Below are 25,038 nucleotides of genomic sequence, written 5' to 3'. Positions count from 1 at the left end.
CAGCCCCGACTGGGTTTAAATAATGAAAACTAGTAACTTGTAACTGATAAAATTGGGCAATGTGGTGAATTGGGCAATGGAAGGACAGAGTATGTTTAGGCTAGGGATTTTATTAATGGATACTGAGACATCTACAACTGGAATTGAAGAATAGAGATTATTTCTGAGATCAATCTAGTCATGAGCAGCGAAAAAAAGATGACTTTGCTTCCTACAGTTGGTGGTCTGGAGACTCTAGGCTGGAAACCAAAGTTCCTTGTCGCAGTTTTTAATCTCTACGGTAAATTCCAAGGTGTTGTGCGTTACCTAGGTGACAGGTTTTGCCAATATCTTTTGTTTTTTTTAGAAATCTGCCAACAGACTGCTGTGGATTTCTCAGTAGGCGGCCACGCAGGCTTGTAGCCAAGAGTTTGTCTCTGATGGGTTGATGGTGGAGTAAAAGCGCTGGCTCTACGCACAGGATAACTTTAGAAGGGATTGGCGTTGGCCAAACGACACAAAACCTTCCAAAATCTTCAAAACAAAACTGTGGTAATAGTTGAACAATTATTCTAAGGAACTTACTGTTGATGTGGCTTAGAAAATAGGAGTTACAGGCCACTAGTAATAACAAGGATTTTCTTAGAAAACACATAGCAAAAGAAGGAACAAAAGATACAAGGTCAAAAACTACAGAAGAACATAAAAAAGTGCTAAAAAATAACAAAAAACAGAATGGCAAAATGCGTGGTGCAAAAAAATGCGGCTGTTTTTAGTCCTGACGGCTGGACATGTGTCTTAGGGGCTGTACCCGTCTTCTTCCTTAGTTTCAACTGGAGAAATTGGAGAAACTGGAGAAAGTGCTTTCTAAAACTGATAGAATTGTTTAATCTTGAGTTTACTTGCAAAAATCCGACATCCAACTTTCACCATCACCCATTACAACATGAAAGTAAAAAACATATAAGCCTAACGGCACTGTTAATGATAGACAGGAGTAAGATAAATGTGAATTTCACATCAGGAAATTATTCACAAACCTTCATCATAGTACTATTCATTCATTCATTTTCTACCGCTTAAACCATCACGGTCGCGGGGGAGCTGGAGCCTATCCCAGCTGACTATGGGTGAGAGGCGGGGTACACCCTGGTCTGGTCGCCAATCAATCGCTGGGCTGACACACAAAGACAGACAACCACACATGCACACACTCACACCTACGGGCAATTTAGAGTAGCCAATTAACCTATCCCATGCATGTTTTTGGGATTGTGGGAGGAAGCCGGAGTACCTGGAGAGAACCCACGCAGGTACAGGGAGAACATGCAAACTCCACACAGAAGAACCCAGACTGGGGTTCGAACCTGGAACCCTCTTGCTGTGAGGCGACAATGCACCACTGTGCCGCCCACATCATAATACCAATTATTTAGTAATTAATCAAACAACAGCATGCATGGATTCTACCATTATTATAAGTGGAAATGAAGTTTCAGCAATAATAAAATCACAACAGACAACATTTAATGTATTTTATTTGTATGGAGGGGGCTTAATTAGACCTATCCACTAGAAGGCAGTGTGGTTATATGGTAAATTTGTCAGAGAATATTAACTGGGCTATGGAATGGATAGACATATATTTCCATATTATTTCATTCATGTGTTGGAAAGTGCTAGTTCCCAAGATTTGAATCCAGTGTGATTTATGATGGAGGTTTGTAATCTGCAATTTGGGACCCCTTAGAGAGAGAGTGGGAAAGCAGAGGAGAGGGGGGAGAGGGGGGGGGGGGGCACATCAACAAGTCTTTAAAGCCAAACCTGCAAAAGTGCAGGTTTACTGACAGCTTGAGCATGACCAATAATTTCGAATGTAGTTTGAGATATTATGAACAAAAACACTCAACTAAAAAAATTCTGACTGTCAACAGAACAATGGAGCCCAAACATTTAGTCTGACATGAAGGAGTGTAGTGGAGGAATTTGCCATTTGAAAACTCATTAAATAATTAACTGCAGAGCTCAGTCTGCTTAAAATTGTTAATGTGATTAAAGCTGCTTCCTGAGAGATTTTAGAAAGGTTTCATTTTCATAGAGGGCTTTATGATCATCACTGAAAAGTCTCTCCCATGTCCACTGAGGACAGCCTCACCAATCATACAGTACGCCAACATCAGTCACACATCTCACTGCTAATACCTGATGTTGATACCTGATAACTGTGATTAGACTGTGGAAACATTGTGGACACATCATGTACAAAATAACAATGCAGGAACACACAAATAATGAGACTTGTGTTCATGAATCTCAACACGCCCACTTTCATGTAACAGCAATCACATGATCAGCACTCATGCAAGTCACATGAACGCTGATCATGGTTTTTTAACTAATTTTGTCTTTGTCGCTGGATGAGAATGAACAGGATTATTTTAGCCAGATAACAGCATGTTATCCTAAATCAGTCAAACCACATTTGAATTACAGTGGGTCCAGGAGCTCTGGGTCTCTGTGTTACTTGGATAGAGACCTGCCTCTGTGCTGGAGTCAGAAAGCTTCTCGATACTGTGGCTTCAGGAAGTGTTCAGCGCTTTTTACTTTTAAAAAAGTTTGATCTTTTTATAAATACATTAATAAAAAACTACAAAGATCTTCTTGCTAGTATTAATACACCCAATGTAATAGTAATTATTACTTTTAAAGCTAGTTTTCTGACATTTTGCCTTTAGTTGACAGTCGCAGAGGAGACACTGCACAGACAGGAGGCCCCTGGACAGAATCAAATCTGATATGTTTATGTGGTAAACATCTGAATCACATGGCCGCTTGACACTCCATAATTATTATTTTTACATCCAACCCAGCCTTACTTCTGTATACCAGTCAAACGTAATTACAGATAGCAGGGGAACATAACTTTATGCATGTATCTCAACTCTCTCAGTGTAAGGCACTGGGTTTATAATCAGCTTCCAGGAGCTAGTCCTCTTTTCTTCCTCTCAGTTTAAATTGATTTATTTACTCCCATTTATTTCTCATCAAAGCATTGCAACATGATTAGGGTGTGCCTTTTCACAGTTTCTCATTTATGTGCTTGATAGACTTGTTATCTTTTCATTGCTTTTCATATCCGCTAAAGATTGTATTGCCCAATCTAATCTCAAACAAAAATTACAATTAATTATTTTCGGGCATTCCGAAAAACACATTCTATTATTGCAGCTCAGATGCCCAGAGGCTCGAGTGTGAATAAATCTTTTCAGTTTGCTTCGTCTAAATCAAATTCTCACTCCCCTCTAGATTTTAGCTCTTTTTCTTCTCAGTGTAGTGTGGTGGAAAGTTTGCTAATGAATTATCTTTATCTGTGGTGTTAGCTGTGTTGTGTTGAGCTAAGATAAATGTAATTTTGATGTTTTAGTTGTTGAAGGTTGAAAAGCATCCTCTGCGGTTGCTGACGTCAGCCATCATCCTGTCACTGTTCATTCGGTTATTCGTTCATTCTCTGCTTTGACATTCGATTTTCACAAACTGTCTTGTCATTTCACACCTTGCCACCTGATCTGCAGTAAACCCAGCTCTTCCCACCTTTCCGCTCATCTTATTCCCATCTGCTCATCTGCTCACCTGTTCCCTAGTCCCTCATTAGCTGCCTAGAATCCACTTATACCTGCAAGAATGACTGTTGTGCCGTTCCAGTCACAGCTTTAGCCTTTTTGTGTGTTTTCCTGTCTTTGCTTGCCTGTTTTTGACCCCCTTCATGTTTTTGGTTTTAGTCTTTTACCTGCTTCCTTTTTGTCTTTCTGCCTGGTGTCCCTGCCGGCCTGTCACCGACCACTGCCTGCCTGCTGAGTTCTCTCCTCGCCTTAGCCCCTTCCTGCTCTACCTTTAAATAAAGGTGAACGTTTGAACTTTAACAGGGTGTCTCTGAGTCATGCAATTGAGTCCAGTGTTTTCCTGAGCTGTGACACATTTATCAGCTGTGCTCAGTTCAACTCAGTGGAGGAGGTCAATAAAAAGGAAACGTCTTAAGACAAACATCCACCTCTCAGAGTAAAATTCCGTTGTAGCTTTCATACACACTCTCCACACTTGCTGAAATTAAGGCTTGAGTCACCCCAACCCTCCAGTTACATAGGGTGTTTCCAGCTTTGTGTCATCACTTCATGACTGACACTTTCCGGGTTTGGTGTGGAAGAACTTGACTGGCCTTCATGGAGCTCTGCCCTCAGCCCCCTCCACAGCCTTTGGAATGAACTGGAACAGCGACTGTGAGTCAGGCACCACCACCAAACATCAGTGCTGGTCTTCACTAATGCTCTTGTGGCTGAATGGGAGCAAATCTCTGCAGCCAGGTTCAACATCTGGTGCAAAGACTGGAACCAGAACAGTGGAGGCAGTTACAGCAGCACATGAATGACCATGGCTGTGGAACAGTTGATGGTCGACAGTCATGAATAGAGTTGTTTTTTTATTTTCACCTTTCTTACTGTGGTTTGAAAAGGCAGTGGATGAATTTACGTGACATATTTACGTGTGTACTAAACAAGAGATGATTGACAGTTCCTCACTAAGACATCAAGCGTGAAAAATGTCTACACCTAGTAAACTCAGGAATCAGAGAGCAATTATTGGTCTGAGCTTCCTGTTTTCAGTCTGCAAAAAATATTCAATTATTCTGGAAACACCGTCCAATTTCTCCTAAATCCACCAAACTGAGCCTTGCAATGTTGTTGCTTAGATGTACTCCTTTTTATATGCATTCATTTAACCTCTATTTACCCTACTTAATTTATACAGTGTAGGTTTGCTGATTCTCATTTACAGCATCACTGTGTTAACAGTTACACTGAGAAATGAAATAACAGGAACAAAGTCATTAATAGATAGGAACATGACTGCCCTCCCATAAAAAAACAACCTGTTTTGTTGGGGGGGGGGGGGGGGTTTGTTTAAAAGGACATCTAGCGGTCGTCTGAGACAGAATCAGTTTTTTCAGCTAATTCCTATAGATAACTTAAGAAAGCATATAGAGTTATTATAATACATCCCTACAAATGCCCCAAAATTATATGTTTATGGTCAAATGATAAATCCCATGGTCATAGTAATTATGAAGGGAGTAAAGGAGGACGTCAGGTGAGGTCATTATGGAAAGACAAAGTCTGTGATAAAATGTTGTTTGTTTTAAACCCTGACTGTTCCTTAACCTTAACATCGTGTTTACGATTGTAGCCAGGATTGTTTCAGTTGTTTCAGCCGCTGCAGGGAGGCCAATTCAGGAAAGGATCCAATGGGTCCAATCATAGGATAGGAAAGACCAAACTAAAACTTGTTGAACAGGAACATTACATAATAAATACATCACAGGTTCAATTAAATTTGTCACATTCAGGGCTGTAACACCAGTTGAGTCACATCATCATCTTCGTTAGTCTTTTTATTTTCTTATTAAAAGGAAAGAAATGCTCCTTTTCCTCTCAGTAGCTGGAAGGGGGCGTGTCGGTGTCTGGATTTGACTGACAGCAGCAGAGGCAGGCTAAGCAGCAGGACAAGACTAAATAAACATACTAACATGTAATGGGAGACAGCATGTTGTCAGTGGTATTAAAGAGTGAGGACCACAGCGGCATCTAACCAGACCCAAGTTACTTTTGCTTGGGAGTTTTCATGCTTTTTAATGTGTTGCAGTTGAGTAATTGCTTTTTGTTTGGTGACTAGTTCAACAAGCTGAGGTGCAGAACAAGAAGTTTGTTCATGTTTATATTTTAGATAAGAAGGAGGAAAGTTAATGTGGGTCGTTGGCTCTTGTGTTGTGTAGCAGGCTGCTGTTTGTCAGTGTGACTGTGTATAACATGGAAGTTGTCTCTTTAACTAAATATTTGGAAAGAAATTCTTTATCTATACAGACAGAGAGCGAACAGCAGTCTGGCATATTAATACAAGACTGGAGGGTAATATCCTGAAAATTTAGAATGTAAATTTCTCCATTTTTGTTTCTGATTTTTTTTTGCTCAAAGGAGAACAGAGCATAGATATATATATATGTGTGTGTGTGTGTGTGTGTGTGTGTGTGTGTGTGTGTGTGTGTGTGTTTGAAGTCAGTATCTGAAGTCAAAACTAACATTTCATTTCAGTTCGACTAACTAATCTTAGCATTTCCTGTTATGGTAATGATAAATGTAAGAGGAGTTTGTAAGGGTGAGGGCAGATAAGGGGGACCCAGGGGCAAAAATTAACTGTGGGTGTTTATTTACTAATACTAGATTTTTAACTCAGGGCCCCTTTGCAGTTCAGAGCCTGAATATAAAGTACATACAAACGTCACCTTAAGGCTCCTTGCGTTTCAGTTTTTACTGTGCTTTATCAGTTCACAGAGCCTCATCAAACAAATCTGCAACTCATCAAATGACCAAAATCCAATTTTTGCACAGACAACCTGAAGCCTTCACTGCCCCCGTGTCTCTGGGGCTCTACTTTACTGGTGTGTTGTCTACATACAAACCATTAACTTCTAGGTTTAACGCATGTGTATATTATAATTCCATCACAGTGAAGTGCCCATTTCCAACATTTCCCATCAGAGAAAATAATCTTTTAGCGTTTAGGATTGAGAAGATTAGTTTTCGATGTGACTTCAAGACCTTTGTCATCGTCAGGGTATAAAAGCAACGCAGTGCACTTGCCTTTTTTCCTGCTCCTGTTGACTTGCACTGCCTGATGCCAAAATCTTAAGTGTTGCTTTCCTGCCATTAAATTGGCAGAGCTGAATCTGTGCTTGCTTTTCATTATCTGTTTTGGAGCTTTTTCTTTCAGCCACTGGAAAAGCTAATGGTTTATTTGAAGAATAAAAGCTGAAATCGAATACAAACACTCAAAAAGCCATCATAAATGTGTTCAGTCTTCTGTACTATTGTGTTGGATTATTTTCTTTCTTTTTCTTTTTTTTTTTATATCTTTGACACTTAACTTTTCAAACAGAAATTCTATTGTTGAAGAGCACCCTCATTTTGTTCCCCTCAAACTAAATGAAAACTTGAACTCCAAAGCCTTTTTGTCAGACTTCACTCTGCTAAAATGTAGGAATTAATTTCCATGTAGTGCTTCCCACAGGCTTAAATTTGGTGGGTCCCCTTTGTGCCACTGGAACCTTAAGTACCAGAGGCCAGCATAGCAGTACATGCATTTTAAATACTCTTTAATAACAGGAAAAGACCTGGCTGCTCCTGCTGCTGTTAGCAGACTAAGACTAAGTTGCATTGCAACACACAAAGTACCATTCAGCTCACAGGTTTCCATCTGTTAGAGCACACAGAGAAACAAAGGTTCAGTCAGGTGCTTCTACATAGAACCATAATGTCTCTAGACACCAGTTCTGCTGTAGGACAACCTGTCAGGAGACATGTTAATGTTATTAAATTCCTCACAAATAAAAGAGAATGTTGCACATGCAGAGGATACAGTGCTTTTGTATTGCATTTGCTTCAGTGTCTGAGGTGTGAAGTTTAGTCCAATTATAACTTTAAAGATTCACATAAGTACAGATGAAATGTTTCCAAGTTTTTGTTTATTTATGCCATTTCGGTGTAGAGGAGGTTGTTATTTTGCTATTTCTTTTAAGCTCATTCCTAATGAAGATGGAAATGTTTAAATGGTCACAAGTGTGGTTTCAGTTTTTACAAAGGCACAGTAGTTGCCTAAAACAGCTGGCTGCCTTTTTTTTTTTTTTTTTTTTTTAATTTTTTCTTTTTATGCCACTCACAGTGAACAGTGCTGTAACAACCACCACTCCTCTTTTCCACCACATTTTAAAACCTGACTGTTCAGCCACATGACCACTAACTGTTGCTGGGCTAAGGTCTGGCTCCCAACCAGTGTTCCACTTTATCCTAAAGGTGTTGGATGTTGTTGAAGCCAGTCACTGGTCTCCCCACCAAACTGGGAATGCGTTTCTTTATGGAACTGGTCTTGTACACAGAGGTATTATCATGTTGAAACAGGAAGTGGTCTCCAGCAACCTGACAAAAAATTTGGAAGAACACCATTGTCTTAAGTATCATCTTCAGTGGAAGATTCATTTTAAAGTGTCACGTCCAAGAGATAGAGCCAACTGTCTACCAAAAGTCTAGAAACAAAAAGTGGTTCAAGGTTGTGGTAGTATTGTCAACAGTCTGCTTTTTATGGGCTCAGATTAGGGTCAAAAAGATTTTGAGCTTGTAAAGTGATGTGCACAACTAATTCCATAGTTTGTAGTTGTAAATCTGTCATGAGAAATTCAAGTTTGTAGATGTGTAGAAAAGTGTTGAGGTTAGACAAAGGCACTAGGTGAAAAAAAGTGTTTTTGTGAATATGTGTGTAAAAATACAAAGCAGAAAAACTCAGCAATCAAAGTGTGTGATGCTGAAGCTTCAAGTACAATTTTTTGGCCCCGTCTTTACACCTGAGTCTGATTGGACAATGACGAATCACCTAAGAGAAAAAGACCTGATAATAGGGAGGCTCTTCCACTCCGACGGCTGCCTCAAGGGTTTTCTGCAAGCCACTGTTCAGGAGAAGGTTCTCCATTATACAGGTTCTACCAACAGTGTAACATAATCTGTACTAGAATGCTTCATAGAAAGTTTTCTGCTGTCCATTTCTTTGATCGTACAACTTGTTCTGCTTTCGTCTTCTGATTTCAGACGGCAGGACTTCATTTCCACAGTCAGCAGTTTATTTTTTCTTACTTTTTTGTAACATTTTTTGTGAATGAAAAACAAGTAGGCTTACGTAGCAGTTCAGAAGCATCAGCTACATAGTGATCAGATCTCTCAAACGTGCATCTAATCGTCATCTTAACTCTGACATGGAACAGTCATATTAGCTTTAAAAACCAATGGAGGAAAGGGAGGCTCAGGATAAGAGAATGAAAATATCTCACATAAGGACTTTAATGTAGCAATTAGAATCTCATGAACTGAAAGAAAAAGGCATAACCCTAAAGGTAGCTGTGTGGACAGGGATGCCAGCATTCTTTTGGGCATATATATAAATATATTGGCATGTGTGTATATACTAATAACATAGAACTACAGAAAAAGTTTGTCAAAAGGGAAACTCATAGATGCTCCCACCAGAGTGGAGGTGGGAACTGAGAACTTCCATCTCCACACATCTACAGCTGATCGTACATCATCCACAGTGACCTGTGAGGCTCTTCCTTCATTGCCCACCAGGATGAACCCCCCAGCAGCCCCCTGCCACCTCCTCATCCTTCTCTCTCTCTGTTTCTCTTACTCTGTCTCTGAGTCACAATGCAGTCACCATCCCACACTGTGTGGGGAGACAAGGGCTTCTGATGTATGAGAGTGTTATAAAGCGTGGGAAGAGTAAACCGCATTGCTCAGAGATCTCTCTGTGTGTGTGTGAGTGTGTGTAGGTGTGTGTGTGTGTGTGTGTGTGCACGCGCTTGGATCTGTTTGTATGTGTGCCAGTGGATCGGAGGCTTACGGGTTAGTGATCCCTGGACGCCTCTGAATATATTTCATATACGTAGCATGCCATATGGGTTTTAAATGAAGCAGTTAAATGCACTCCCAAAGTATCTTAGAGAAACACTGAGAAGAAAAACAATGATGCATTCATCAGCTGTAGAGTGAATGAAGAAGCTGCAGTGAGCGAAGGACACACCAGAGCACAGCGGGGGCGATTTTCAGTCTTAATAGCCATGTGGGGGAAGGTTCAGGGGGTGGGGAGCCTACCCGTCTATGGAGGAAATAGACACAGAGGCTCTGGCAGTTCCCATAGGACAACTTCAGCCTGATGCCCAACACATCAGGGGTACTGAGAAGAAGACAACCTGTAAACAACATCCAACTAAAGTCAAAGTACTTCTCCGCAGCTCAGAACTGCTGTGGAAATCAACATAGAAAAACAAAAAAATCTGAATGCGCAGCCAGTCTGGAGAGACTTTCAAAATAACTGCAGTTGTTTGACATCAAAACAAACACATGGTGTTGAACGGCTGCACATGCAATTGCTGTCTGAGCATGCAGGCTTTATCAACAGCTGTCTCTGTCAAAGATGGATGTGTGTCAAGAAAGACAAAAACCAGAAAAGAAAAGCCTTATTTCTGTGAGCCGTCAGTCAGGCTGGATAAAAAGTAAGAAAAGCATCTGATTCCTGTGGTGAAAGACCTTTTGAGCCTTCTCTTATCGTTCCCTCTGAAATGGGGCATCCATCTTCGGAATTGAAATGTCTGGTTGGCTGACCTGCACCTGCAACCAAAGAGCTGCCCACATGATATGTATTTATAGACAATGGGTTTGAGCAGAGACTTTCAGAGATGATGCCTGCAGTGGAAGGCAAGGGGTGTAATGGTTGGTGCTCTGCAGCTGAACGGGTTAAAGAGATGGCACAGCATTTTGCAGACTCAAGGATCCGCTGGAGTGTGAGGGATTAATAGTTAGATTGATCTGTGAGTGGATTATACTTCAGAGCGTTGTGTGTGTCCTTTTTTTATATTTTCACAACATGAATTTGACTGATACATGTTTTTTTCTTTTTAAAGCCGCCTTTTTGACACACATCATTGAAATGTGCTGGCAGCTTGACACGTTCATTTTGTTTGAATAGGCGTCTGACTCACATTTCTGTAAACAGCGATCTGACTCGGTCAGACTTTGGACATTTCCACCACACTTCCTACATAACAACTTTGAATCGAATGCTGTCATGGTATTTGATTGACCATGGCAGCACCCATATGGTTTCCACTGAGAGAAATATATTTGTGCATATTGTTTGGCCTTTCTAATCCCTCTGTAATCGTTTAATTATTATTTCTTAAGCACAAGGAAAATAACACAGTATTATGTCTAAAGCTGCAACATTTAATCAACTAACAGTTCAATCAGCAACAATTCTGATAATTATTCATTTAGGTTGTTGTTCAAGTAAACACACCACGCAACATTTCATAGTTCTTGCTTCTCAAATGTAAGAAAATGTCTTACATTATAGTAAATTGAATACCTCTGGGGTTTTGGACATCTGGTTGGTAAAACAAAGATATGTTTTGACATCAACTTGGGCTCTAGGAAACTGTGACAGGTATTTTTGCTGTATTCCAAAGTTGCATTGACCGAATGATTAACTGAAAAAGCAACCAGCAAATTCATCAACAATGAAAATAATAGTCAGTGTTTCTTCTTCATTCCTGCTCGTCACTGTTTTAGTATCATTTGAATTTGTCTGACCAGAGAAACGATTCTAGTGTGGTGGGAGGATATTGTGTAAAAACTGCAATGAAACCTGCCTCATCCTGCCTGAAGGAACTGTTAACCCGCCTAAAAGAATTTCAGCTTTCAATGGAGAGATTTAATGTCCCATGATGCTCCTATTGCTGTTTCACAAGCAAGAATAAAGAGTGGAGGAAAGACGATGAAAACTTGCTTTGATTTCTGGAGCATTTCCACTTATTGTTGGGAAGGAGAAAGAGAAGAAATGTAACAAAGTCTATAGAGTGGATTTAAATGGAGGCACTGAATTTTTTTGAAGGAAATTTTGGTTTTGTACAGCTCAGCCAAGTAAGCAAAGTCAAACAGCATTGGAAACAAAAGTGTGAAAGTGTTCATCACAGCTTTAAGGCTGACTTTCAAGTTCAACTAGCTAACATGCTTAGAGGGGTTATTACAGACTAGGGCATAAGCATGCATTCTTTGGAGAGGTTTTATCTGAGAAATCACCAATCTGTCCCCCAAATATAAAATAAAAGAAATTATGAAGTGTGTCATCCTTCTATGGACCCATTCAACGGATCTGTCTCCTGCCATTTCTTATTTCCATGTGCTTAGGAAAAGAGAAGTGCGTGACTCCCAGTACACTTGTACACTTGGTTGCGCCTATGGTTAGCTAACGCACACAACACGGTAGTCTGTGTGGTAGCATGTATTCTTGTTCCGTGCTGGAAGTGGAGCCATCGAGACTGAAAAATGGAGAAAGAAGGATCAGCAGCTCAGTGCTTGATAACTGACCTTGGGCCACATTAGGCGTGACATATGTGGTACATATCTAGAAATAAAAGACTTGGATCAGTAGCAATAGCCCATATAGCAGCTGACAGTGATCCGATGTGGGCTTGAGGTGGAGGAACGAGCACACAATTTATTTTTTTTTCTCCGGCAGAAGGAAAGAGCAACTTCAGAGTTCACTCAGGTAAGTCACGTTATGTGGTCATAGTGTGTTAGAAGTTAATTCATTTCCTTGGATTATGACAGGTGCTTTGTAAATTAATATTAAAAGGATTGAACTTATTGCTATCTTTGCTAGTTGTTCGTTATTTGCTAGCTTGTTAGTCAGTGACTGAGTTAGCAATCAGAAATGCTAGCTATTATTAATAAATTGCGGGCAGTTTAGTAAAAAAAAAGCTATTAAATGTTATTCTAGGTAGTTGTAGTCTTTTGTTACATGAGAAATGAAAGATTTTTAAGTGCTTCTGTCAGTTCTTGCTGCTAATGTTATGTTGCTAATGTGCTTAGCAATGTTAGTGATTAGGAATGTTAGAATGCTAATGTTAAGCTAGGTAATCCTACTGACCCGCAAAAGTTATTTTAAAAAAGCCATTGAATATCTGATTTGGAATAATGTAAACATTGATATTACTTTACCATAAAACTGTCTCCAATGTTTTGATCTATATAATCATATAAAACAGTATAAAATTTGAAAAAAGTCTGGTAACAGGTGTTTTCCAGCCTTTTCTGCTTGTCACGACATAAAGTTAAAGATGCCTTGTTTTATGTACAAAAACAAAAGTTATCTTGTGTGTGTTTTTAGGTTCTGTCAGAGAGCCAGAAGCCTTGTAACGGTAGGGTAAGTCTTTTCACTCTCATTAAAGCTTTTTAAAATGTGGCCTGTGTATTTTAGTCTTATGGAGATTTACATGCATTAGGAGGCGCGGCTTCCCCAGACCAATATTTCGGGCATTCCTGAGGAATTGTGGGAATTGATTGAATGATTTTTGTGCACATGAAAGACTACGACTATAAAGCAGAATATGGATGTGCCATCAATTCAGCTCACACACAAACAAGTAGCTGTCTCTCACACACAATGCGATTCAATGGCCATTACATGTCCAACCTCTGACCAAATCCAAAATAAAAACATTATCATTGCTGTAAAGGGGCTGAACGGGAATGAACAGTTAATTAAATCATTTAGGAACTGGCCTAGATATCTTGTTTTCCAGGTGTAAGAAGACAGACTCCAACAAATGTCACATCACCATGATTTTAATAGTTTTTTCAGTGAACACAAAAACCTTGGCAACAAAATGATCATTCCCACTATGAACCATATCGCAGTCACAAAATCTCTGAAAATAGTTGCCGCGCTAATAGACTGTTATGACAAAAGGATGAAGGTAGGAGCCTTTGAAGGGTTCATTACACTAGAGTCCTTGTGATTAAATGAATACATTGCATTTATTATGTGTTATTACAAACTCTTCACTGTGCTCCAGTGGTGGCGAATGGTGGAGGATCTTGCAGCTGCTAAGCTAGGGGTGATTACTTAAAAAGCGGCCACTGAAAATAATGATGATTTTTAAAAAAACGTATTTTTCTTTAATAAAGTTTCTGATTTTATTTATGTGCAGGAGGTGAACCAGATGTGGGCGGGCCTTGGCAACTATTTCCCAGTAAAAAGGCATGAAGGAGCTCAGACGATCTGTCTTGTGCTTTGTAAATCTGTAGCATACAGGATATCTGCATCTGAAAACAGTGTAACAGTTTGTTAGTACTGTTTTATGTTGTCAGAGATAATTGTGTTATTGGTATGTTTTAGGTGGTATCAGAGCTTAAGGGACAGATACCTTGCACAGACACTGCTGCAGCTATAGGTTTCACTGCACTCGGTCAAATTGATCATCAGGCACACACTTGGAGACACATCTGCACCACAGCTGTATGTGTTACTATGGGCCAGAGCAAACTCTGAAGCCTAGCTGCGTTTGTTGACGACTGGTGGGACTTCTCTGCTCACACTGCCTCAACAACCAGAACCAGAGGATTGTTCCTAAGCTATGTGAGAAGGATCTGCCCCTTCCTCACAAATTATGTGCTTCTAATCATTAAAATCTACACTTATCTGGAATTTCAGTCTGTATCTGAACCAGATGCTTTGAGGATGGGACACTATATTATAATTATTGTACATTTAAAAGAGAACCCAACCCTTTTTAATCAAGTCATGTCATGTCATCATCTGCCGCTTATCTGGGTCTGGGCCCAGGTAGCGGGGGCGACTGCCGCCCAGTCCACAATGCACGGCGGCGCTGCCCAAAGTGGGGGCTCAAACCCACGACCTCTGTGTACTGTGTAAATTATGTGATTTACTAAGTGCAATATGTAATATTAATGTAAACCATGTAATCAAGTCTTGCATGTAATTTAAGAGTTACTGTACTGAGCCAAGTGTATAATTTTTGTGTGTAAAACTTCAGTTAAATTGCTGTACTTATAATAAAAAATATTTGAAAATCAGCTCCTCCTCCTCCGTCTGGATGAGTGCTCATTGGAACAAAGTTACAGTTCAGGTGTTGAAGGCTGGTTCTCCTCCCAGAACACACAGTGGATGAAAAGAGCCCTTCTGTTTGTTCGCTGCGTGCATCTTTAACCGAAACAAGCCTCAGTTTGGGACTCAAGACCAAACTGAAGTTTTTATATTTTTGTACTTTAGTAAGTTTCCCTTTGATTTTGGAAGTTTTGCCATCTGGCCAATGAAATGACTTTTCAAGACTATTCAACAAGTCTAGTTAAGAAAAGGGAGTAAAGCAAACATCAGTCTTGATGTCAGCTGATGACAGCCACACCCTGGGGAGCATTGCCTCTCTGGGGAGCTGCAAGTGAACTCAGCACCGAACCGCTTCAGATCCAATTGAAAGGGGGCCAGCTCCGAGCTGCCAGAGTAGGCTAAACTTTACCTCTGCTGTCTGTGATAAGAGCTGATGTCAGATGGAGCTTTGCTTTCTTTATTTTAAGTCCTAGTAAAACAAATTGTCCCCCAGCCTTCTGCTATGCTCTGGTAATTCGGACTCCCACACTTCACTATTGTCAAACTAAGTAACATCAGTTTGACATTCAAATCAAATGTATACATCTGTTTGATTTTGACAGCTTTGTTATGTGTTAATCATTAATGTGTCATTAATTCAGTTCTTAATAGACGTTTAGACATAAATAAATCTTCATTATTCGCCAAGTTGTGGTCTTATGTATTTCCTTTACAACAGAGACAGGGTTGGTAACAGTCCTTGATTTATTTTTTCTTCAATTGAAGGTGGTGCCCCAGTTTTTAACGAGCAAATTTAAATTTAAAGTATAGTAGTCCCACGACAAGGTCAGTACAAATGATGGCCAGAATGGCAGAAATGAGACCTACGTTTTTATAAACTGGAAACGTCCTACACTGAGTATGGTATCCAAAGCCAGGCATATCTTATTCTGGCTGCTCAGGTAGATTAAGACCCCTATCTACCTTTTTTCAAACTAACTCTTTTCTGTCCACACACCTGTCTGAGGTGCACGTGTTGTAGTAAAGGACTACATGCTTCTATGTGCACAGCTAGCGTCTACCATCGCCTGCATTTATTGAACATCAGTAAATTGTAGCTACAGCTAATCTGAGGGTAAATGTCCTGTTATACAGTAACATTAGCACCGGGCAGGTAGCACCTTTTCCTTTGACTAAAGCAGTGGTGTAGTGGTCCATGGAGAAGTGGGTATACTCAATTTTCACCTTTTTTTTTTTTTAAAGTAGTCTAGAAAAAAAGCCGTTTTAGAAACAGTGACATGTAAGACTACTCTATTAAGTTTACCCAAAAATCCGTCATTTCTACTTGCACACTATTATAAAATGATCATGACTTGATTAGGAGCAGTTTGTAGTTACTACTGGTCACACAAGCAGCCTGGATGAATGTAAAATGTATTTATCATGAGGCAAACATGGTGTTTCAGTTATTTTTTGAACATTTATTTAAATAAAATACTTCAAATCTGAAGTTGACAATGCATCCTCGTTCATATTTCATCTTAAATAAAACAGACAAATCATTCTCTTCCAAACATCAAAACCAATCAGATAAACTTAAAAGTGCACTGTCAGAAAACTGAAATAAATTATTTGGTTTTCAATAGCTGAACACTATTTTAGCAATATCTCATATCTCATATATCATTGTTATCTATCCCTATACAAAATAAGACAGCCTGATTAGACCTCAATATTGCCGAATCTTAAACTATTTGTTCCAATTCTTGTTTTTAACTTACTTAAAAATCAACTACCAGCCTAGCTACTTTAAAATTAAACTAGATCATGGAGGTTAGTTAGGGCTAAGTAACTTGGCTAACGTTATAATTTAGACCTTTACAATAACAAACGAGCTTCATAGACATTGAGATAATCGGTTTCATCTAACATTACAGTCTGGTATGAAATTCTTGCAAACTGGGTTGATTAAACACTTACTGAAAACCAACAATGGCACGGTTTCCCCTCATTATCCCAATCTAGCTAGCTTCAGACTAACGTTAGGATAACGTTAGCCTTTCATAACGTTAGCCGACTCGCACAGTTTAACTATTGGCGACAAAATCTCTTCTCCTCTAAATGTGCAGTCATATTGCCAGTAGTTTAAATCAATGATTCATTTGGAAACATGTCTTCCATCAGCTGGGGTGGCACACCGCCGCCTGTTGTCCGCCGTTAGCGTCAAGTGGCACTGGCACCTGAGGCTTTTTTTTTTTTTTTTCACTGGCACCTGAGGTGTTAGCGACCCTACTCTGCTAATCAGTGAAGGCAGCAAGTACCAGCCAATTAGAGGCAGAGGAGGGTGGGTCATGACTTCACCATCCTTGAGGAAAAAATGGGCAACCTAGCTCACAGATATTATTGAATGGTGCGCATCAGGGGGATTTAGAAGTGGGTACACGCAATGCTGACTGAAAAATAAGTAGGTATACGCCGTATACCGGCGTATATCCTGGACTACACCACTGGACTAAAGTAAATGAAAACGAACACTGAACAAATATTCTCTCATTTCATTCACACCTGAGTCACATTCAAGCCTTCATTCTACGCTGTGATCAAGCTTGTTAAGGGAATCGATGAGGAATCAGACTGATATGCAGAACTGATAATGGCATTCGTATCAATACAGTCTTATCAATTCCTATCCCTAGGTTTAAGAAATAACAGTATGAAGTGATCACCTCCATTGAACCGAACGTGAAACAGAAAATCAGGTGTAACAGATAACGGTGGCATTAAGCAGGTAACTGCTCGCTTAATGTCACAAGTGACCTGGCAGGGGAGTCGACTGGGTGCTGGGTGCTCTGTGGTGGGTTCACCCACAGGTTAAGCCTCCCACTTTACTGAAAGAGACTGATGGATAGGATGCAGTTATGTTGAGGTGCCTTCTATCTATCTATCTATCTATCTATCTATCTATCTATCTACCTATCTACCTATCTATATCTGGGAAGCACAGTAGAACCTTCACAAAACACACTTAAAATGCAATAAAAAGACATCTGATTCTATTGATACATATTAATGGGTATAATACACACAATAGGTGTTTGTATTACAATATAGAAATTGGCCATGTATTTCTCACTCCAACCACTGTCAGCAGAATATCAGTTTGATGAATTCAACAGCATATTTTCTTCAAGAAATGTCACGTAGTGAATATTATCTCAGGGTGCAGTGGAAATAAAAAATAAATAAAAAAAATAAATAACAAAACCTAATTCTCTCTTTTATGGGGAATCTGTGAGCATTTTCATTGATGTGAAATCATAACATTATGTTCACTTTGGCGTGAGCCTCCATTTTTCTTCCCTTCTTTTCATTTTCCCCTCTCTTCTTATCTGACCTAACATTTTTTCCCCCCTCTTTCTGTTCCTGTCTCCCTTCATCTCTCTCTGTCCTCCCCCCTCCTGCTCTCTCCTTTCACCGCCTGTTATCTCCACCGTGCAGTTAACTGCTTCTGTCCTCTGGGTGTCAGCACTTGCCTTATCCTTCATTCAGCCGTACAGCTTTGTGTGAACCAATCACCCCGTTCCTGCCTGCATTTCATGTTTTGGTGATGATTTTCTGCTTTCCTCGTCTCCGCCTCTCTTTACATTTTCCTTGCTTTTTACCACAATAGTTGTCAGCTTCAGCATCATACTTCAGCTGTCCTTTCTTCCCATCACACACACACACAAATGTTTGTACAGTTATCTTTGTGAGGACAATCCTTGACATAGTGCATTCCCTACCCCCCTACCCTAAGCTTAACCATCACAACTGAATGCCGAACCCTAAAACAACCAAATCTTAACCCCCAAACAGCCATTTGAAGGTGTGTCAGAAAGTGCGAACCAGGCAAAACTTCAATGGTTTAAAATTCCAACTGGTCTTTACACTGTATAGCCCCACTCACACACACACACACACTTGTCAATCAATAATTCTGCAGTCACCTTATCTATAAGAGTGCTGTGGGTGTATGCGTGTGTGTTTCAGTGGTGGGGTTTGGAGGTTAGTGGCAGCTATTGATAATTTCAGAGCTCCAGAAACTGGAGCTGTAACAGGAGATGCCGTCCCACTGCTCCAAATAGGAGGCAAAGGTGACTTTCAGGAAGTTGATTAAAGATGTACTTTACACACACACACACACACACACACACACACACGCACACACACACACACACACACACAGAAATTGCATGGTGCACATGCATGCACCCAGTGAGCAGCAGAGCACACAGTAATTGAAGGGAACCGTGTGTATGTGTGTGTGTGTGTGTTTTGGAGGAAGGTGAAGGTCAGTGTGAAGCAGGGATTTTGGAAGGTGAAGAAGGGAGGATGAGTTTAAGGATTACTGAGGTGACTTGGATTCAGCAGCTGCTCCTTCCACCGGGGGTGTTCTCACAAAAGACCCCCTCTGAATAATTGGGAACATAATGAAATGTCCTTGCAGAGTGAGAAAGACAACACTGTGTCACACTCCTCCCATTTTTCTCCTCCTCCCTGAGTCTGATTATTGGGCAGAAAAGGAAAAAAAAAAAAAAAGTTCCTACTCTTGTCATTTCACTTTTATTTTCCATGTAGAAGAATGAATCTTATCTGTAAATGGACCCCCCCTCCCCCTTTTTTTTTCCTCTAGCCTTGCCAAAGCCTTCATTTGACAGAAGGAGCTTCTGTCCTTTGCTCCAAACTGCAGTTAATCTTCCTCTGTATTCATAAAGCATATTTGTTCACAATAAACCTTGAATGATTCAGGATAGTGGCTGAAGGTTATTTTACTGCATCAGACTCACTTCAGGTCCCAAAACTGTGAAGTGAAAAAAAAAAGAATATTCATCATTGTTTTTTTGTTTTTTTTTTCCATCTAAGTAAATCAAAATTTGGTTCAAAATGTATTATACTTAGTAACCCTGTACCTGTTAGAATTAATAATAATAATAATAATAATAATTTCAACAATTCAGTAATGAAATTATTCAGCGATATCATACAGAGGTCAGCAGGGTCATAGAGAACAGTCACAGCCCTAAAGACACAGAAGAATTGAAATGTTTTAGTTTATTAAACATTTTATTACTAATTATTAATTATTTATTAATAATTTGAGAATGACACACTATATATATATATATATATATATATATATATATATGTGTTGTCCAAATTGTCCAAAAAAACAAAACCCCTCTCTCCTATTCAATGAAAAGCCTTTCTTACCTTCAGTCTCAGTGGTTTCTACTGAAGATGTACATCTTTAAAAGCACTTCACAAGGTCACATCACACTTTGGCTACACAACCGTACTTATGATAAAATCACTGTTGGCTTTGCTCGTTCAGTGAGATTTCTTGACGATAAAAAAACAAAACAAGAGAATATCACCATACTTATCCTTCAACTAAAACACTCCCACTCAACAGGACGACACGCTATGAGCATGCAGGCTGAGTCAGGTTGATACAAACCTCTCTGTTCATTCCTCTGTCTCTCTCTTCATTAACTTTCCTTCTCCTTGCTAACTTTACTAACAACATCCTGTTTCAGGCTCTGGAAGTTAAGTTTGCACGTCACTGAACGGTGACAACTTGTTGTCATGGTAATGCCATTCTGCTTCTGGTGACTGTGGGCCGGCGTGAAAGCACACAAAGGCAGCTTTCTGTATTTCTGCAGTCTGTGACGCGTGTCACCTACTTTACACATGGGTGCACCGGAAAAATGTTTCTGTACCTGTATGTAATGCTTCTTCCAGTCTGCACTGATTAACACTCCCAGGCCCAGGCCTAAAACAAAACTGAACCACACCAAAGTTTATTCTATCTCACCAAATGAAGGTGTTCAAGCACAAAAATCAATCAACAATCGAATACCAATAAATTATCTATTCCTAGAGCCTAAACAGTACAAAAACCATAGACTTTGTCTGAGTGTGACACTGGAGGTTATTAAAAGCATTTGACCCACTCAGCACTGCTCAGTGGACTATGACTATGAGATATCAGAGTCAAGGTTTAATGTTTCCTGTAATCAGAGATTAGAGACTGCAGGAATCTTTGCAGAAATTAAAGACATGTCATTTAAACTGACTAAATAAAAACTGAATGAAAGCATAGCACCAACCTGAACTGAGATAAACTAATCAAACTCAGACTTTGCATACGTGACCAGTTTCCAGTTTCTCTGTTGATGGCTGGTAGATATGATTTTGGATGGACTGAAGTGACCAGCAGACTAAACAAAGCACGTTAGAGACCATAGTCATCACTTTTTTTGGCAGGTGAATATTTTTATGAATTCAGCCCTCTGTAGGTGATGTTTTCAACTATTTCCACAGAAATATGATCTGAGAAAAGTCTCAACCCAGGCCAGAAATGACCTTTTAACTTCTGTTTATCTGCCTCTGAAACACTCTTATTAGGATCCAGTATGGATGTATTGCACCTTTTCTTTTTCAAAATACACAGGGCTGTTTGAAAATGAAAAAAACAAAACAAAAACATTTTATACAAATAGCTGCAGTCTGGGTTTGGAAAAATCCAGTCACAATTTATCAGAATCCTTGAGGTTTAATACAGTGGCTCTGATGGCTCATTACAGAGCAATAATTCAGCTACTCACTGAAGTATATGAGGTTTGTGGTTTAAATAGCAGTAAACATGGGCTTACAATAGGATTATAACCAATACATTACCTTTACTCAGAGTATCATTTACTCAGCTTCACTGGCCCTTCAGACATCATAGGCATCAAGGGTTTAACATCCAGAATGTTAACCGCTTACAAAAGCATCACAACCATTTATTATCATTAGTGACCACTGTATTTACAGCAGCAGTCCTTTACAGCCTCTTCCCCCACCTCAGTCAAGATGGACACAGTCAAACCTGATGTGCACATGTTGCTTGGATCTCCAGAACATCTTACAGCACAAAGAGAGATTATGACAAAGAATCACAGAGTGAGCCAGTGGAGCTAGATGCAAGCTAGTTAACGCCAAACATAATCCAGTATCTGTGGTGTACATGGTGTTGTCTGGTCAAATGGAGTCCTCAAATATGTGCACACGAGTTCCCAATTTGGATGAATGTGTTGTAGGCTCTGTAAAACTATCAGAACTGGGACTTTTTACTTGTATTTTCTGTAGCCAGCACTAGCATCCAGAAGCTAAGAGGCAAAGTGGGATTAGGAACGAATGGAGAAAAAAAAAAAAGGGGGTGGGCTGCAAAAGGTCAACAGTGAGCACTCTGCACGGGGACTGTACGGAGAGCGTGGCTAGTGGCTGGCTAAGTTTAATTGAACTCCTCTCCACAGTGCCCTCCCTCATCTCATCCCTCACCCCAAAGGAAATTGATTTGCGAGTAATTAAAAACGTGTGTGTCTGGATGTTGGCCAACTTCATGTTCTATTCATGCAGATTAATACATATTTGTCGTTGCCTGTGGGGGCTGAAAGGCATCTGTCTGTGCCATTAAACATTCATGAGTGAGCAGGACGCAGAGAGAAAGAGCCATTCAGCAGCTCTTTATCTGCTCCTCCTCATATCAGCACACATCTTAATGGAGCGCATTAAATCAGAATGGCCAAACAGGGAATTGCACAATGACAGTGGCATGCATCACACCTGTTTTAAAAAGAAAAATCTCTCCTCTGAACCCCTCTCTCTCTCTCTGTTAGACGCCAGCCTGTTGTTTAATGCAGGAGTTGTGTTACAGGTTCATTTTTGTTGGACTCACTCACTCACACCGTCCATCTAATTAGTGACTTCATGTGTTTATGCCTTTTCACAGACCAGGGCTTTATTATGTGTACAGGTGTTTACCGTGAACAGAGTTTGCCAGCGAGCTGTTGGACATCAGAGGATGATAGACGACAGCTCTCTGCTCTGCACGGTGCACACTCGCTACGTTAGAGAAATCTGGATCTCCTCCTCCTCGGCTCTAGATTTTTCCCCTGTACTACTGATGTCAGTGTCTAGAACAGTTAGGAGAGAACACCCAATCCAAAGTATAGTTGCTAGCTAACTATTTTACATCAAGGAACTGAACATAGTATTCACAAGGGTTGACACACAAAGCTGCATCTGTTTCATCTGTTCATGTCACAAAAACCTGTCTAGTCATTCATTTTTTGCAGTGTTTTCAACATCTAGTTATACTCCTCACACATACAGCTACACATTTAGCTGCTTTTGTTATTATTAAAACATTAAATCCAAATTGTGTCTAAAAGGAAGCTATAAGCTATGTCATGTCTATATAATGGGAGGTCAGGTCAGAAATGTATGGTGCCATACATATTGCAATATTTCCTTTAAAAAAAAAACATGATTGCATATATAATGGGAGGAGGCCCAGATGAAAATGCATTTCTTTTAAAGTGTCTATTATGAAAACTGAAGCCTCAGGGATCTTCTGTGCAATATACTAAAAAAGAAAAAAAAAAAAAATGTAGGTTTGAACAAATAGTAGCTGCAGACCATGAGTGTGTAATGTCTGAGCCACCAAGGGCCAAAGGGGTTTAAAGGATATAACTTTAACTGATCAAATATTATTAATATAATATTCCATTGTGAGGCAGATTCTGTTTGTTAAGCTGGTTCCAGTTATATGTGCATGTTTTGTTTTTGTCATCCATACAGACTCACTGCACAGTCATGTAATCACACATTTCCTGGCCTCTTTAACCCTGTGATATGTTGAGTGAGTTCACGGTTTCTTGTATGCCTGAACTGGAGGCGCCATGACACATTATGTTGGTACTAGTTTGTTCAGCTTCACCCTTTCAGTTTTACCATATTGAAGCAGTATATACAGTGGAGAGAAGGTTTTAGCTGAAGCTATGAAACTGTGTCTGTACAAGGCTGCTTGCTCTCTTTGGCAGCTCTTCAAAACTCCGGGGGGTGAAAGAAATTGTCAGTCTTCATCAGATGATCTCAAGAACACATGGCAGTACATTTGGAACATCATGTTATTTTTCTGAGGTGTTAAAATTAAAATTAGTCAGTGCCTTTTACTTTGATGACATTTTAAACCTCTATGATCTCAGGTGGCCTGACCTGCTGAGACACACGCTAAAGCGTTTGGTCCATAACTTTGCGCTCTCTAGTCAAGGGTTGACATTAATGCAGTGTTTTCTAAATGACCACTACTGTGTGTGTGTGTGTGTGTCTCTAGGTGGCTGGAGTGTGTGGGGTCAGTGGGCGCAGTGCAGCAGCGAGTGCGGAGGTGGGATTCAAACCCGGACCAGGACCTGCCAGTCACCTCCAGAGGAGTCATACTTGTGTGAGGGTGTGGTGGAGGAGGGTCGGCCGTGCAACTCACAGCCCTGCACTGGTGAGCTGCTCATTCTGTGCGTGTGTGTGCGTGTGCGTGTGTTAATTTTTCTATACATCCATTTCTGACAGCAAGTGTCCTTCTTAGACTTTGTGGTTGCATATGAGCGTGTGGTGTGTGCGTTTTTTTTTTTGTTTTTTTTTACCTTTCCTTTCTTACATCTTCTTCATCTGCTTGTGTATCCATCCTCTATAAGTCAGCGATTTGACTTAAGGAGTGCATGTTGGAAAGGGGACTTTGATCGATGAAAAATAACAATGACATGGTCGGCCATTTGCAAGACCATGCATGCGCAGTATGTCAAAATCATTACACCCACAAATGGCTAAAGGGACACAGAAAATCAACATCTGAGCGCTATTTTGTAGAAGTGATTTACCAAGAAGCCTTAGTGCTTTCAATGAAATGTTTCACAGGGCAAAGCTTACATTTATAGACAACCATTTTTCTATGTGTCTCTCTGACGAATAGCTCAAATGGCAGACTGTCATTAGATGTGTTTATGTATTTGAACTCTCAGATAAACCTTCTGGTTTCTACAGCAGCTGAAAACATCCAATAGGAACTGCACACATTTACAGCACATTAACACCGACAGCACATCACAAGTCCCAAGTTTGGCTGATGCTATTTTGGGTGACCAATCACGTCACGGTTGTGTCCCAAATATAAGCCATTAATGAAGGAGCTCTGGTTGCTAACCCCAACCCCCCCTCCTGCCCCCAACCCCCGGCCTTGCCTCACCCCCTTTAGGCAAAGGTCGCCATCTCTCTCGCAGCCAGTCGCTTCGCTCGGTGGACAGCCGCAAGCGTGATGACGTAGACAAGCCTCGCAGCGGACAGCAGAGCCCTCAGACAGGTAAGACTACAGGACGCAGAGGGATCCCATGCATCAGTCATAGTAAGCAGCTTGGGTGACCACCACACTTGTACAATACATACAAAATGACAACCACCAGCACTCACTTTTAACGCACACATCTATCAAAATCTCCCAAAGTAGTGCCTTGTCTGCAATGGACTAATTCCAACATGGACCCTGACTGAACATAGTGAAACTGTATTTTATGTGAGGTTATAACAGGAGACGGTGCCCTCTCTGTAAAACACTATATCAAATGGAGTCCTCCTTCTCTGTGAAACTGGTACTCCACCCAAAAT

General features: G+C 40.2%; 1 protein-coding gene across 1 annotated transcript in view; it reads left to right on the top strand.

The window, feature by feature from the left end:
* The window catches only part of adgrb1a (adhesion G protein-coupled receptor B1a), a 101,058-nt gene that overhangs the window by 12,025 nt on the left and 63,995 nt on the right, over positions 1-25,038 (top strand). Inside the window, exons 2-3 of the mRNA XM_041044446.1 lie at positions 23,720-23,878; positions 24,632-24,736. Coding sequence (XP_040900380.1) covers positions 23,720-23,878; positions 24,632-24,736 — 264 coding nt within the window. The remainder of the gene's footprint in view (positions 1-23,719; positions 23,879-24,631; positions 24,737-25,038) is intronic.

The sequence above is a fragment of the Toxotes jaculatrix genome, chromosome 8 (genome assembly GCF_017976425.1).
Source record: "Toxotes jaculatrix isolate fToxJac2 chromosome 8, fToxJac2.pri, whole genome shotgun sequence".
NCBI lineage: Eukaryota > Metazoa > Chordata > Actinopteri > Toxotidae > Toxotes > Toxotes jaculatrix.
The sequence above is the reverse complement of the archived record's forward strand: the minus strand, read 5'-3'. Positions and strand labels throughout refer to the sequence as shown.